Genomic DNA, 13,382 nt, shown 5'->3' on the forward strand with positions numbered 1-13,382 from the left:
TGAACAGTCAGACTTCTTTCAAGATGAGTTAGGCAGTATATAGATTATACACAATAGGTACAGAGATACAGTAGCACAAGCAAACACTGACCAGAGCTTTGGTGTAAAAGTATATAATTATTTATTTAAAGACACACTTGTAAATTACACTAGCACAAAGAGAGGTAAGTAAATTCAACACACAGTCACTATCATATATATATATATACAACCCTGATTACTTATTAGAGAAGTCTTAGTGAGAAACACCACTTATTTTCAGACAAAGGTGAGCGCTTAACATAAGATGGCACTCTAATAAGTTATTAAAAAGGGAGGGGAAAAAGGCAGAGTTATGAAAGCACACAAATTTCAATACTTTTCAAAGAACCACAGTGAGGCAGATTAGGCAAAGTCTACTGGAGAGCAAGGAAGTTCAAATGCCAGGCCCACTCTTAGAGAGAGCAAGCAAAATGTGTCCAGGATCACACAGTGGGGTTATGCCAAAAGTCTTTGTAGAAAGTTCACAAAAGATTGAGATCAAGTCAGGAAAAGTTAGTTAACAGGTCTCAGGCTAGCCCAGGTTAGAAAGTCGAGGATTTACTGTCACCCCGAACGATCTGTTGCAAGGGAAGCCAGGCGGGACACAGTACCTGAAAGTGGTAAGAAAGCTCCAGCGGGGGCAGTTGTTCCTGGCAACGGGTGCAAGTCGGTGTTTCGTCCAGAGGAAGAGGAGGCCTCGACGTGAAGGAAAGCTGAAGGTCGTTGCACTGCCAGGGGAGAAACCAGCCGCGGAGTTTCCCGGTTACAAGGTACCACCCTTTTCTTCGCGGTAGTGGTAAACCGTGGTATTCCAGTTGCCGGGGTGCTTGGCACGGGCAAGGCAGCCATGAGATGGTCCAGGAAGGCGAAAAGACGGGCAAACTGGTTATCCCCACCAGTCAAAGGAAGAAGACTCTCCGGGCTGGAGATCTCCTGTGTCGTTGGGAAAAGTGGTGAGACGGTTCAGCAGGGCTCCACCGGTGGTGTTGCTGCAGGTCGGCTCGGCTTCTCCCTCCTCAGATTCTTTAGGTCCTGTGGCGACTTCTGAAGTTCCAGTCCCCAAAGCCCTGCTTTTATGCAGAAAACCCACATTCATTCAACCTAGCTGTCACTCAAACATGCTAAGTGGTGAGCCGGGCCTCTCACCACTTGGGCCAATCACACAAGAGTGCGACTTGAGTTGCCGAGGCGGGTGCCTAAACCCCCTCCCACACCCCCTGTGGTACCCAGACAGAGTGGCACCACTTTTGGAGGCTTCTGTGGAGAAGCCTGCCAAAAAGTGGAAGAAAGGGCTCGACTTGGGTTAGGGTCACAGAAGCGAACACAAACTCCATTGTGGAACCAAGTTTCGGCAAAAAATACCAACCAGTGAATTTATATTAATTTAGTAAACCAGCGGTTTGTTCAAGGCTATTTTAAAAGGTGGTAGCCTCGAACAATGGCAAAATCCCATAGGAATATATTTGCGGTCGAATATAAAAAGTAGTATCCACTGCCACCAGCCAAAACTCGGGGGGGAACTGGACAGTGCCCCCTCGAACAACAGACCCCGGGGCAATCAAATTGCCCTGACCAGTACGTCCACAATAGGATGGTTTGTATGGTTCTGTTCACAATTTGAGACTAGTAAAGTCAATGGTGACTTTACATGCCCTGGGAGACAGTAGTCAGCCCCAGGGTATGGAGTCTATATTTGAGGGTCGCTACGACACCCCTGGGTTACGGCACGGAAGGTGCTGTGTAACCCACATACCAAAAACACATGAAGCCCTATGGGGTAAAGGACTCCATAGCCCATAGAACACATACAATGTGAAAGGAACACCTCAAATCATGTCTAAGAGTGGGAGGAAAAGAGTCTCTCTCTTAGCAGGAGAAAAAAAAATAAACCCCAATATTCCAGCCAAGCTGCTGGGGGACTCGCTAGGTTTGGGAAATTAGCCTTTACAGAGAATTCTCCCTAACACTGCCAGAGGGAGGGGCTTAGGTAGAGGACAGTCATTGGCTGGGGGCAGTATGACCCAGAGACCAGTGATTGGTTATTAGGAGAAAGATAGTTGAGAAATGAAACTGAAACTGATTTTTTTCTTTACCGAGGATTCCCAGCCTGACCACGGGGAATATTCATGAGCATGTGAATCCATGCCAGACTCATGCTGGAGAACAGTTACAGGTAAGTAACGTGTTCCTTATGTTTCAAGTCACTAGCCAAAATACCCTAGTAGCTGGGAGCACACCTATTAACCTATTTTTAATAAAAAAACATTTTTGAAAATCATGTTTGAAATATATAAAAGTACACACTGCACAAGTAACGTGGTATGAATTAAGAATCTTTATTGAATTATACAAATATTTGGTTGTATTTTTACAACACACATAGGGTGTGCAAGGGACCGGAGTGTTCCACAAGACTGTGGACATCTACAGTTGCTCAAGTTCCTAGCCAGCTATAAAAAGTGCACCCCCAAAACTACCTCAGTTCTCCACATACATCCAGCCAACCATTTCTCACTTTCCACAACTCGATTATCACTTGCCACTGGAGAGCGCACATTTTGAGGCCCATCATTATACCTAATATTGATGTCTCCCAAGCTACCCCGAATGTACGAACTATCAAATTTATACCCCAAAGTCTGGTCTGTCTTTTGGCTTTATGGTTGATATTAAATAGCATTACGCTCTGTAACCGGTAGCAATGCCATCTTTTGGCAGGATATATATTTTGAAAGTACCTCTGTGTGGGCATTCCTTTGGTTAAGGTGAAACGGAGTTAACCTACATTATGGTCTGTCAAATTCTCCTGTTAAGCGGCTTTGATTTTGCTGACGATTGCTTAGGTAAACTAAGGAAATCTTCAGAATTTCCTATTTGATTAGGCCTGGAAAGATAGAGCCAAAGTCATAACCCGCACCACGGGAGAGCAAAGCAGAAAATAATGGACCCATCTGAAGGGGGGGGATGAGGGAGAAGGCTGCAATACTAGACTGCATATGTGAAAGGAAGTTTCACTAAAGGGACTCTGACTGTGCAATATAATGCATGCATAGAAATGACAATTTGAAAGATACTGAGTTTGCCTGTACTTGCCATGTCTTCAATGTGATATATCCAGAAACGAGGGTTGAAAACGAAACAAGAGTAACCTTCAGAACTATTATAGGAGTCTTTAAAGAGGAAAGAATAATCAAGGAAACCAGCACAGGAATCGCAGGTCGGAGCAGGCAGCAGCTGCAGTAGTACTGAAACATGGACATAAAAAAAGGAATTGATAGAAAAAAAGTTACACTCCAGAAACAAGAAGGCAAGTTAGTTTCAGAAAATATAGCCATGCCAAAGTAGAAAACCAACACAATACCACATCAGGGAAACCGAGAAGCAGAATTAGTCAAGCAAAAAGTTCAAAAACACTGGTAGCAGCTGATCAAGCTAAAGGACGAAATTGAAAGTAAAACTCATTTGGCGCACTGAGGCTCATTTGCTTACTGTTTAAATACAGTCTTTAGTTGGACAACTTGAGCGATTACTAAAATGTCAAACCAGGGAGTAAATTCCAATGTCATTTGTAATGTTTTTGCTATGAATTTCCTTTCTGTATTCTGCGTTTCAACCTATGCGCTCTCGAGGTTCTGAAATCTAAAGATCTGAGAGTCACATTTTAAAATTTTAAGACCATTCTGCATGTCTCAGATTTCAAAGAACAATCTAGGACTAGGTGGCTTTCTCGTGCATGGAACTAGAATACTTGAGAACTCTGCAACCCAGACTTGCTATACTGCACAATAGTTGATATGAGGTGCTGCAGTGTCTTCGGAGTGGAAGGTCACCCGTGTCTAGATCAATGGGGAGATCTAGACCTGCTGCCGGACTCTGGGAGCACAAAGACAAACCTCAGAGTAAGCTAGTGAGTTTATGGTCCCAGCAAGCAGGGGGGCGGTGCGTATAGTATGGAGTGGCATGTGTTTGACTTTGAAGGTTTGGGGCATGACGCCCAAATTCTAAACCAAGATAGTCATCCAAAAAGTCTTCACGCATTCTTTACAAGATAAGGTCATTCACTGTCCCTTTAATAAAGTATATATTTTCCTTCAGTGCAATGCAGTAGCTGTAACAAAAAGGCCACTTGGTTCTATTCTGTTCTGTTTCATGCCATTTTGGAAGACTATGTAAAAAATTCAGGTTTCATATTAATCCAAACCTACATGTACTGCAGTCAAAATCTTACGTGATCTGGGTTTCTCGAGTATTGGCACCGTTAAGCCTACTTTAAATTAAGCAGAACTTTGTTGGTTGAATAATTGATGAACAAATTCACTCTGTGATGCTTGCAAAACCTAGCTGTTCACAATAAATGCTGTGCCCTGCCTAATTCAGTCAGTGGATTTCAACAGATTCTATAGATTTCCTGGATTGTGAGTTGAAAGTGCAGAAGCGTTTATTTTTTTATCACAAGAGCTGCAGTTTGTTTTATCGAAAGTGCTGAGAGTTCTAAATCATTCTGGATTTCACAAGTGACATTTTTACATGCAATTCTTGTCTTGTATCTTGTGATTTCAGGGTGAATTAATTCCCTCTTTGGTAAGAAAGTGTAGCCTAACTTTCATGGGTTTATAATTACCCAATGACATCCTAATGAGATTATCTGCAGTCTGCTTTGTTAAATTATTACTTCAGTGATCATCTGACTTGTTCCTTGTCAAAGGGGAGTAAAGCAGTCTTTTCAGGCTGACACAGTTAGCGATTTGTGTGATCTTTACACGTTTGCCAAACAGGTTACACTAAATTACAACTCTTTATCCAGGTTACTATAACGGCATGTGCTTGAACATTTTCTATTGTGTGCATGTAAGTCCAGTTGATGAGTTAATGTAAATCTTTTGCGAAATTCTGTAGCTCTTTGAATAATTTTAAGCATTTATTTTCTTTGCCAGCATCAAGAACAAGTACTAAATGATTCAGTGGATGGCAAAGAAATTTACAACACAATCCGTAGAAAAACAAAGGATGCCTTTTATAAAAACATAGTAAAAAAAGGATATCTTTTAAAAAAAAGTAAGACTTTTTATTTTATATAAGATGTTAATAGGCAGAGTGTTTGGTCATTTTACTCGCTGGCATAAATTGTGTGCCCATTTCAAACTTAATTGACGTTTTTCTATGTTTTCAGGCTCCAGGGTTTAGACAATACATGTTTGTACTTTCCGCCTTCTCAGAGCTAAGTGGATCAAAGTACAGCTGCTTACGTTTGATTTTTATTATTACAGTAAACTATTAAAATGTAAGTTGATGTGTCCAACAACTAGCTCTCAAGAACAAAGGGTGAATGCATTGTCAATATATTTTACAAAGTGTAATTTTAAACTAATTTGTGAAACGTTTAGTGGAAGGAGGGACGCACGGTGGTTGATGGCAATTGGCTGTTTTGTATCTACATAGCTCCTTGGATTCCTTCTTGAAACCTTTGCTAGAGATCCTGAATAACATGTATTGCTTTTGAGACCTCAAATACACCCTCTGCAACCATACTTAATTAGTGAGTCATTTGTGGGTTTCCTCTGGGTAGGAGAAAAAGGTAGGTCCCAGAAAATAATGTGGAAGAGCTACAAGAATTAATCAAGGAAATAGTCGCAGACTATTATAGAAGATTGTGCTAGGAAACCAGTACAAGACCGAAATAAATTGATATAAAGAAACATTGTAGAAGATAACAGAATACTTGAATAATTAATGAAGCCATCCTCCTGGCCTTGTTTAAGTTGGCTATATTAGTGGTAGCATCTGGTAGAATTGGATTTGGATGGATTACTTTATTTTCTTTGAGACTTACTGACGACAGACAAGCACCTTTAGTTCCTTTAGATTTGTAGGGAAATCTCTCACAGTAGGGAAAGATAGGCCTTCATCTTATAAGTTTATTAAAAGCGAGTCAGAATGTCCTTAATGTGTCTGACTGCTTCTTCCCACCTGCCACATTACACACTAATAAATGTTATAAACATCTAATTTTCGTCCACTTTTTGCAGGAAAAGGATATGGTTAGGTCCAAGGTAAGAGCGGAATGTGGAAAGTCTTGTAGTGCCTTCTGCATAGTGACCATCTAGTTACTTTGCAGGGTCGGCATGTCTGACTTGGTGTGATCCACAAATGTCCTTGCAGGATGCTTCGATCCTGGAGTTGTGCATAGCTACTTTTTAGATTCAACCAGTTATTGAGTGTGTCTCGTTTAGGCGCCTTTACCTTTGCCACCAGGGTTAGTGTAGTGACTGATTCAAGAAATCTGAGAAAGCCCCCAATCGATTAAATACGGTTCTTTGGTAACTCGAGGGTTTTGAGCACTGCTTATTACCAATATTTTCAAATGTAATACCTCCATAATCTTCGTTAAGTATCCGTGCAATGATTTAGCAAGACTTTCAAGAAGAAATGTGTTCTGGTCAAAGAAAGTCTTGCAGAGCTTCCACACAATTCCACATTGGGTAGCCAATTCTACATTTTTGGGGACCCATAAGGATTGATAGTGTGGGTACATACCCTTGGGCTATAAGGATCAGGAGCTGAAACTGGTTTTAACTCCCATTTGCAGGGTTTCATCCATGTAGCTGTTTTGCGCTCACCCAATAAGTGGGTTGCATACCATTCAAACTTTATCATGCATCGTCCCTACCTTTGCACAGGTTTTCGTAGACCATTTCAGGCACCATTCCAGCATCCAGTCATCTCTAGTTCTGGCATCCTCACTCTTCCAAGCATTCAGATGCCATAATCGTATTTGGCGACAATCCATGTCCCACTTATTGTCGCAGGACACATCCTTGTTGGACAAGTTATTAGATTGTCAAAGGAGTTTCCGTTTGGGAATCCCCTCTGCTACAACATGCCATGCCCCAGAATAATTATACGCAAAAGGCTGTTGCCTACTAGTGAACCACAAAGAGCCATCTGTGTAATGATGCTCGCATTAGGTGCAGGTTGACTTTTGTTCATCGTAGCAATACTGAGTTTACTACAGCATGGAGGCACCTATGCAGAAGGGTGCTCGGAGACCTTTGATGAACACTCACCGGGGAATGATTGGTGTGCCAGACATGAAGTACAGGGGCTTTGCACTGGAAATGCTGCTTAGAACTCTGTGTCACTAGCCTTTGAGTTGAATCTGAAACCTGGGCGAGTATTTTGATGAGGTAGGCTGTTTTATAATTCAACATAGTCCTTTTATATGTTTTGCTTTATAAATGAAACCTTAAACAATTGCATCTTAAAAGAAGACAGATTTTTTTTTTTTTGTACAAAGTATAGGAAATGGTGCTTACTTTCGCACTGCGTCACGCTCCTTTCAATCCCCTTTGTACCTGACCCTTTGCTGTACCAGCCTCTTGAGTTCTTTTCCCACCACGTCACTGTCTCTCCAACCTCAGCCTCTGCCTTTCCCCCTTCACCCATTGATTCTTACTTCCTTCCCTACTCCTATTCTTACTACTGCTTGTACCTCCAAATATCCCTTTACCGCTGTTTAATGTTTTCCCTCTTTTCACTCTACTACCCACTTCTTACTGTTCCTCTGGTTCCCAGATCTGTTTTACTCTGTACCAATAGCTACTCCCGACTGTCACTATCCCAGTCTCTCTCTCCCTCTTCGACTATTTCCACTCTGCTACTATCCCTACTCTTCCGCTGTCTTCCTCTTTCTGGACCCTGCTGCCCCAGGGATATCGTGCCTGGCTTACCCTCTAGTACGGACTACCACTCTACTGCTAAATTCCTTCACCCACTACTACCCTTACTCCAAACTACTACCACTACCTCTTTCGCTACTACTACTATTCCCCTACCCTCTCCTACTCTGCATCTACCTCTACAACTCACACTCTTCCCTCTCTCAAACGAACACTCCACAGACCACCTCCTTAACAATAGCCTCTGCACTCCAATCGCTCTGGTCTCTCAGACGTCCTTGTCCGCCTCCTGTCCTCACCCAATTAACCCACACTTCCACACTCACATACACCTCCTTAAATACCCCTCCCAGGATTGGCTATTTACCTTGTCCAATCCCTTACCTGGCTCACGTGGGTGTGTTAAGGAAAGGCCATTGGAGTGCTTTAAAAGGGGTTGTAAGCCCTGCCCCTTTCCAACATGGAACCTGCTCGGGTGCAGGGTCATTGTGCTGCTCAAGGCCCTAAGGGCCTTTTAAAATAATTACATCCCTGTTGGTACAGTGGGCAAAGGCCCTCCGTGGGGCCTTTATTTATTAATACAATTTCCCTGGTGGGCTAGTGGAGGCTTGTCCCGGCGCAGCCCCTAGCTGACGTTGTCAGCTGCAGCCTGATTTCTTTGACGTCCGGTGTTGTGGGTGCTCTGGCACCCCTTGCTTTTCTGCAATCCATGCCCTGTGGCGTTAGGTGGCTGGTGTTGCGCTGTTCGCGGCAGCCCTTGTTTTATTTTTTTTTACCTCTGCTCCGGTGTCTTCCTCACAGCTGCTGTGCTGCTTCTCCTGTCTGGATGCCACTATCACTGCAGGTAATGAGGGTAGAGGAGGGGAAGGGCCTGCCTGCACTCGGGCACCAGTGTTGGGTTGGGGGTGCCCCCACCCATTTACAAGGCCACAATGACCCTGTCTCGCATGACAATCCTGCGATTTGATAAAGAAATTCATTCTGCATAGCATGGAAGCTTCTATAGATTACGCATTTGGTTTGATACATAGATCGCCACAGAGGTAAAGCACATGGATGAGTGTGCTGGATCTTGCGTGCCCTCCGTTAGATTTGTCTATTGTGCTGCTAACAACATTGACTTCCTCAAGCATACTCCGTAAGTTAAAGATACTTTGCATGGTACAGTTATGATGGTCTATCAGAAGGAGGAGGAGGAGGAGGAGGAGGTGGCTGTCCTAATCCCTATTGAAATATCAGGACCATCATCCCTTCGATCACTGCAGAAGATTCCTCGGTCCCTGCCTGAGGTCTCATGTGTTGCAGCATTCCCAATTATACAGAGAGGAAGACAGCTATTTTAGATTCCATTAGGCTTAAGGACCTTCTTTGGATGATGTCGGAAGTCGAGCCATTGAGTGTTTTTCAAGAATGTCTTGATGAAGAATTACTGGATACACATTATATTCTCACTGAAGAAACTGAGACTGATAAATGTGTGACAGTCAGAACCACTCACTACAGTTCAGACTTGGTCAGCTTACAATTCCATTAAAAGTGATCCTCCAACTAAAGAAACTAGAGTCATTGTACTCCCACTCATAGATGCCAGCCCAACAAGCACGCAAACGGAGCTCACATTCATGAAGAAGTTGGAGAAAGTAACACCTGTCACCCCAGAATCAAAAACAGTTGTTACATTGGATCTTGGCCTTTACAACCCTGTTTTAAAATTTGCTATGGCTAAGAGTTGTCAAAGAACTGGATGCTTAGACCAGGTGAGCCACATAATAATGGCGATACTTCAAGCTATTTGTTCTTTCTTTGATGGTGCAGTCATTGAGGTCACTTTAACTGTAGGTCATGATGATGCGATTGTTGTGTCGAAGATTTGATCAGGCAAGTTCATTGGGAAAAGCAGTTAAAGCACACACGTCACTAAGGATTGCACTTTTCATATACATCATCAATGAATTTCTCAAAGAGCATGTCGAGATGAAGGAAAGGATGGGACCTGAGCTCAAGAAGTTACTTAAAAGTTTATAAGTGTAACGCTCACCTGATTCTCGCAGAGGCGCCGGTCTTGACTGGGCGACTACCGTATCTTCAAAGGTGATGTGTAGCACCCGGTTGGCTCTTTGGGCTGGACCTCTGTGCACTGTATGCCTGACGTGTAGAGTAAGATGTCTGCAGATAGAAAATATGGGGTTAATGAACTGGGGTTATTGGGATGTCCCTATCTCTTTCCTCTTCTCCTCTCCTGTAGACCCCCAAAGGTTAATGCTCTCACCTTAGGTAAGTGAATGCCGAGCTCTCCATCTGCCTCGGGGCAGGGTGCTGTAGCCAGTTTCTGCACTGGATAGGTAGCGCAGGCCTCTTGACTTCAGAGGACTGCTGTCCGTCGTTTACTGCACGAACGGTAAGTTTCGAGTCATTCAAATGTCTTTTTAAAGTCTTTAGTAATGATGTCTCTTGTTTTGCAGGGTTCCGGCGATGGCGGATGACGGGCTGAAGTGAGTTGAAGATGGAGCCCGTGTGATGAATAGAAGCGCCTGGAAGCACGTGAGTAAGCGCTTGTTGCCTGCTTCACGATGCGCTCTAACTGTCTTTTTATTTTGCAGGTACGAGTCCGGAGCGGCTGCAGGGTGCCGGAATACCCACTGGATTAGATGTGGAAAGGAGTAATGGCACGTGAGTATTAAAGTTCCCCAATGTCTTTAAACGCACCTTGTTTTGTCTTTCAGATGCGGATGCAGCGCCGAAGGCCTCCGGAGCGTGCGAAGAGTTGGTAGGCTTTTGTCTTTCAGATGCCGGAATGCAGTATGAAGACCTCCGGAGCGCACGAAGAGTAGGTAAGCCTTTGCCTTTCAGATGCCGGAATGCTAACCTGTTCTTTCTTGTCTTTATAGGTGTTGCTGAAGACTGGATTCAGGATGGTAAGCCTTTTTCCTTAGGCCCAGGACTGGATGCAGAAGACACGATGAGCGTCCTGCTGCAGAGGGTGCAGAATAACGCAAAGCAAGATTCATCCACCGGGTGTGGTTTAAATAGCCTCCTGTAGTGCTTAGGTGTCTCCTTCCACAGCCACGCCTAAGTAAGAAAAGAGTTCCTGGTAAGAAAAGAGTTCCTGCCTTCCAGAAGAGTTCCAGTGTTCTAATTCTAGGGAGTGGCTCCAGCCCCACCCAACAGGAAAAGTAGTTCCAAACAGAAGAGGATCAGAGGCTCAACTGGCAGGCAAGTAAGCAGCATGGTCTGCTGCAGGTAAGTCCACCAAGCATTATGAGCCCGGCGCTTCCAGCGCTGGGACTGGGCATATTTATGAGCCTGGTGCCACTGGCGCCAGGACTGGGTCCAAAAGGTCCCAATTGGGACTGGTTGGCACTCGGAACCTGGGTTATGGATCTGCTTCCAAGGGAGTTGGGAAAACCCTGACCTTTTGGAAGCAGAGATCATGACAATAAGTGGATGAATACCAGGAAACAAAATCCACCCATAATTATGTTGTGCCAGTTGTGAAGAATTTGAATGTGATGGCCAAAATGGAAGCATTTGAGACTACAGACTCAAGAAAAACCACAGAGTTGCTCTTCAGTACATTCATATGGTGGACACTGCTTTTATTTATGAAATCTGTCTGAAATACAAACAGGGATTTACACCTTGCATCACTTGAAGAGTTTTACTTTTTCGCCCGCGGTTTGATAAACTAGGCAAGTATGATACCATGATAATTGGAAATGAAACCGCTTCAAAGCAAACACCCGGACTTGTGGAGTGAGTTTCAGAAAGGCAATTGTGTAGTAAGCTAGACAAAAGTACCATTTTGTGCTTTAGGTTCAGATGAAGCTCTGGAACATCAAAACAGGGCAATGAAAGTACTTGGTGGTACAGTTGATGTTGCTTAAAAGAAACAGGCTATAGCACAATTCTTTTTAGTCTCTCCTGAGCTGTCACGGGTGTCTACAGAAGCAAAAAGAATTGTAGGAATCACAGTTTACATTCAGTCAAAACATCAGCATCCAACCGCATCCAAAGCAACGTGCCAAAAAGATTTTCAACAGATCTACAACTCGATCATGACATTGACTAATACTTAAATTATGATGGAAAAGAACTCAACATGTCGACAAAGGCAGTTTGTTTATGAAGAAATTCCGAAGGACTCAACAAGAATGACAGAAAAAGGTTGCTAAATGTACAACGGCTTTTAAAGAAGACAAGATTGAATCAGACCGCTGTTTGGCCAGATTGTATGCAGTACCCTTTGGGTGCACTACAACAACCCTGACCTCCTGGCAATAGGAACTCAACCTTTGGTATAAGCTTGTACTACACAGGTTGTTAGCATTTTGAGCAGCCTGGCGTATCTCAAGAGGGGTCAATGTGAGCTGTAGGGGAGTTGCAGAGAGATTCACAGTGACAAGTATTCAAATAACCACTTACGCACAATGTTTCTTGATTAAACCAGCATTCATTTATTTATCAGTCAGTTAGAGTAAGTCTTCTTCAGAAGGGAGCAATATAAAACCAACACATAAATACACTCCAAAAGTACACACTCTTAGTTTCTAAATCAGTAAAGACCCTTTTGGGATGGCCCACACTCACAACCTATACCTTCAGGTGACTTCCAATAGTTAGGCTGCTGGGTAAATTAATATGTTACTGGTGCATTTATAATACTCTTAGAAATTGGTCAAAGGAAAAGGTTATTAGAACAAACAAGAGACCACAAATATTCTTAAGCAGGCAAATACCTTTGAATCCCCTAAGCAGAGTCATTCAGTATAGAAGGTTAAGCCAAAGTCTATATGAGCTGAAGCACCTCTGGTAGGTAAGTAAGAAGAGTCTTTGCACAGTGTTTTAGAAGTCTTTGAAGAAAAGAAGAATCAATGTAGGGCAACAAGATGTTTAGGCTTGTGAGTAGTAAAAGATGCAAGCAACTCTACAATAAGAGGTGAGTTCTCTTAGACTCTACAGTACCTTTGGATTGAAGTAAAAGTGCAGCAGATTACTTCTGTTCCTGTCAGATCTCTGTTCCTGGGCCTCAGTCATGGGGACAAGAGGGAGGACTTCTGGGGACTCCTGCGCTGCAATGAGATGGTCACTGCCCTCAACCGGCAATCTTCAAACAAGTGGCACTTGTTTCAGCTCCTCGCAACTACCGCAATTAGCAACACTGTGTTTTCTGGCTGCCGAGATGGACTTTCCTTGCTTCTGGGGTCCCACACTCTGTTGAGGGGACTCAGGCTCAGTCAGCCCTGCTTCCTGGGAGTCCGGATGATCTTCCTGGAGCTCTGGGCCAACTTAAAAGCAACACACACAATCTGGTGTTCCTCTCCCTGGCTATTCGGTTTCCAGCAGCAACTCTGTGGAAATTCAACCAGCTCCTAGATGGATGTCCAGGTGGCTTACTTTGGAGTTCATTGATCCCACCAACTCAAAGGGAGAAGTAGTCCTTGCAGGGGCTTTTCTGTTGATACGAAGTTGGAGTTTCAGCACAGCAGCAGGGATTCACCTGGCAAACGGTCCAGGAGTTGCAGCAGGCGTCCTCTTGAAGTTCTTCTATGGTTCCTTCGTCCAGTGGTTGACTCTGCCTTCCAAGCCAAAAGCCTCCCCTTTTATTCAGGTTTCTCCCATTCATTCCAGCCTAGCTGTCAGCCTCCCAGCAGGGTGGCTGTCCTCGCCGGACAATGAGCCGGGGAG

At 43.8% G+C, this 13,382-nt stretch overlaps 1 protein-coding gene across 4 annotated transcripts in view; it reads left to right on the plus strand.

The window, feature by feature from the left end:
- Positions 1 to 13,382, plus strand: part of RASA1 (RAS p21 protein activator 1) — a 1,760,251-nt gene that overhangs the window by 482,105 nt on the left and 1,264,764 nt on the right. For all 4 annotated transcript variants that reach the window (XM_069627585.1, XM_069627584.1, XM_069627586.1 and 1 more), the window contains exon 10: positions 4,956 to 5,076. In XM_069627585.1, coding sequence (XP_069483686.1) covers positions 4,956 to 5,076 — 121 coding nt within the window. The remainder of the gene's footprint in view (positions 1 to 4,955; positions 5,077 to 13,382) is intronic.

This window comes from Ambystoma mexicanum, chromosome 6p (assembly GCF_040938575.1).
Source record: "Ambystoma mexicanum isolate Mex_15411 chromosome 6p, UKY_AmexF1_1, whole genome shotgun sequence".
NCBI lineage: Eukaryota > Metazoa > Chordata > Amphibia > Caudata > Ambystomatidae > Ambystoma > Ambystoma mexicanum.